At 46.0% G+C, this 3,531-nt stretch overlaps 1 protein-coding gene across 1 annotated transcript in view; it reads right to left on the minus strand. All coding sequences in view use genetic code 11, as the record gives it.

Annotated features, from left to right (window-relative positions):
- The window catches only part of EGR_03202 (hypothetical protein), a gene marked incomplete at both ends in the record, with an annotated part of 2,965 nt that extends 1,549 nt beyond the window's left edge, over positions 1-1,416 (minus strand). The window contains one exon of the mRNA XM_024492451.1: positions 1,352-1,416. Within this exon, the coding sequence (XP_024353125.1) occupies positions 1,352-1,416 (65 nt within the window). The remainder of the gene's footprint in view (positions 1-1,351) is intronic.
- Between the last annotated feature and the right edge of the window lie 2,115 nt (positions 1,417-3,531).

A 3,531-nucleotide genomic window follows, 5' to 3' on the forward strand; every position in this document is an offset into this window, starting at 1 on the left:
CTCTAAAGTAAATAAACTGTCGTACACGAACGCCCACGGGATGAGTATTAACCTCACTTTCAAACAAGACCTAAGGGAGAGCATTGAAAATTCAAACTAGTGGCAACGATTGTTTGGGTTAATTTCACATGCATGCCCACACGAAGGGGTGTTAGGAGACTGATTGGTCACAAAGTCACAAAAGTGCGGCCAAATAGGAGAGTTTTAAAGATGCCAATCGGTGCCGCGTGGCACCATCATCAAGCAGGCAAACCACTAACGTGCACATCTCAGACACCTCACCGGATTACTCGACCCTTGTGAAATAGACATAACATGCTCAGGTGGTGAACCTGAAGCTTGTCACTACACCATCTTTTAACCAGTGCGTTGGCAGAGTTCATTAAAATCATTCAAATTAAGTTGACGTTTTAGTTTTACAGCCAAAAAAAGGCATTCTACCGCAACCGCACCACATACAGGGGTAAGTGGAAGGTTTCATACCACGAGTACCAACAGGCGGCAAGGGACAATCCACTCCAAACACCGTAAATTAAGGTGGAGGGCAACAGCCGTGCCTACGCGCGTGGAACAGGATGCGGTGATAACATTTCTAATTAACGGAAGCCAAAATCCACAACCAAAACTCCTCAGACATTCACTCGTATCCACAGAAAACTTTACGCACACCACAGTGTGCTGATAAAACACTCAAACATTCGACACCAAGACATTTGTATGGCACGCACCTTATAAACAAGGTCAGCCATATCTGTGTGTCCATGACGATACCAGCCGTGGTGGTTCCTGGCCCACCATTACGACAGCAATCCCCGCAAACACCTAGTCAGCGCAGGCAGCATCTAGTTCTCTGTGACTGATCGCAGCATCATAATCTTTCTTGTCATGAAATTGTACAGGCAACGAATATTTCTACGCGATCGGTGAAAGCAGTCTTTCACAATACATTCGCCACTTAAGAAAGTTAGACCGTGTCGGGTACCAAGAAGCCCTTCCGTGGCGATAACAAGGCGAAGTAGGTTGTCCAACCAAGATGACAAATTATTAGATGCTCAAGCCCTATTGGTATTATGTAGACGTCAAAATAAGTGTTGCAGGAGACCACGCAAAAGAATAAATGCAGCTTGTGCTTCTTAAAACTATTCCCTTTCCGTTATCAACTCAACAGTCCGCCTCTCGTCTTCACTGTATCACGTAAGAAGGATTTTTAATGACCGTGGCAACGCCGTCCAGATGACCAGAGGAAACGCTCCTCTAGCAGACAATTACATCGAATATAAATGCACAGTCAGGAGTCATAGATGCACCATACACTGACCAGTGACAAATTCGATGGGCTCTAAAAACTAACCTGAGGCGAACAGTCAGTAAATCAAAAGATCTACTTGTGACAACCCTTTGTTTAGATCGTAACATCCGGAAGTAATTAGAAAACAGAGGAAGTGGATGCGTCTAGCCGAAAAGTGTGGACTCCAACAGAAAGCTGCGTCTGGAAGATAGCCTCAGCAGGCAAGCTCACATGATTTCATTTGGATGCCTAGCTTCGAGAAAAGACTTCACGAGACTAGCATCGACAATGCCAAGAATGGAGCAGTGGACGAAAGAAAGTAGCGCCGTCCAAGTAAGAAGTTAGACTGCAAGTGCGTTGACTGCCTATTTGCGAAGAGGGCAGGGCAGTGGTGTCAGCTCACATGACCGGTGAATCGCCTGCCCACCATTGCAGCCATCAAGGAAGGTAGGCACAAGAGCCGCAGGTACATAGTCATTGATGACAAACAAAGCCCGAGGCGTGGATTGTGCAGCGCTTTAAAAGGTGAAAGAAACACTGGCAGACATTTTGTCACTACTAACGCGAGTCAATAAAGAAAGTGCGAGCAATCACGCCCAGTCATGGGCAAGTTGGCCAGAAGGCAGACTCGTAAAATGAAGAGTGGCAAAAATTGACTGAAAAATGCTTCGTTTTGCCATTTTACCATGGAAAGTAAGGTGCTGGAGACAGAGAGCCATCGAACGCACATAAACGTAATCTAGGTAGAATGTTAGCGTGAGCCTCATCAGTTAAAAACTCACAGCAACACCACTTGACGCCCAACAATTTCTGGAGCCTTTGACTCCTTAAATTCGCAAGTGCACAGACAGCGAATTTATCAAATGAAAAAAAAAGCCATTTCCCGGTCTACCAATCAATCTAAGGAGCCAGTAAAGGAACAAAACCCATCTTCTCTTCCCCTTTCCCCCTGTAGCAGTATTATTTTTTCCTCGACTATTCGGAGCAATTTGGGTTATAGAGTACGCAGCAATGTGCCCTTATTTTCTCACTTTTAACGAAACGGGGTAACTTTTGGCAAAAAAATGGATTGACTTACAAGTCCGAGGGAAGATCGTTGGCTTTCCTCGATCACGTCGGAGCTAAAAGTAGCACAACAAGGTATGGAGTAGGTTTACCCAAAGTAGTGATCTGTCGCAGCTCACACCGTCACCTCTTTCAGTTGTGTCCGCCTAATTTCCTTCTTGTCCCACACAAAAACCCACCGACTTTCAGGACTCCGTGACAGGCCCGCAGTGATTCACCACGAGAGGTACTTCGCAGCTGTGGTGGTTGCAATACCCTCCAAACGAGTACCACCGATGGATGCTATGAGTCACTAGCCGCTGCAATGCAGACTCTGCGAACAATAGCAACACGACCTCATAGCCGTATGTACGTATTTGTGTGCCGGATGGAGAAGAAAGCGTATGAGTCATTCACACCGCCAGCAATGGCAATGTTCATGCTGTGACGTGTGACTGCACACTTGTGCTCATTCACCTCCAATCTCCCACACCCCACATACACAAAGGAATCGGACAAGGAAGGGCGACACAGACAGCATTGTCACCGATACCGTTGTGTGGCACGGAAGAGGAGCTGTTATACTTCACTTGCAAGAGAAGGCGAATTTGACTATCTCTGCATCCGGCGACAGATGAGGCTACGGTGGGACTCAAGCTACCCATTTAAATTATTACGACCTGAAGTCTTAACCGAAGCAGGCAAATGGAAAGCAAGATGTTCAAAGTACCTTGAATAGCTGAATGGATTGTGGAAAGGCAAAGAAAACCCAATTAGACGTCAGCATTTGCCGCTTAAAATACGATAGACAAGGCTGCAGCATGTCGATGGACACAGTACGCCAACGCCGTTATGGTCTCCAATCCATTCATTCATGCTTCTACTTCCTCAAAGTAATGTCGGTCATCGATAATTGATGTCTCTTCCGCCTTTGCGACTAGGGGTTCAATCACTCATTTTGGAGGACTGCAGTTTGAATTAAAGTCTTGAGAAGTTGCTGTGGTTCAGAAACATTTGTTGTACACGCCGTAAAGGTGACATTTACCAAGACATTAACTCAAGGTCAATGGAATGAGCCCCCACCTCAACGCAGGGGTCATGAACTTATAGGAATATGCAAGAGATGAAAAGGGAGCTTACTTAGCACCAGCACTGGAACAGGTGCTGGAGGTCATTTGACTATCAGCTTCGAGGAGAGC

Source organism: Echinococcus granulosus (assembly GCF_000524195.1).
Source record: "Echinococcus granulosus chromosome Unknown EG_S00016, whole genome shotgun sequence".
NCBI lineage: Eukaryota > Metazoa > Platyhelminthes > Cestoda > Cyclophyllidea > Taeniidae > Echinococcus > Echinococcus granulosus.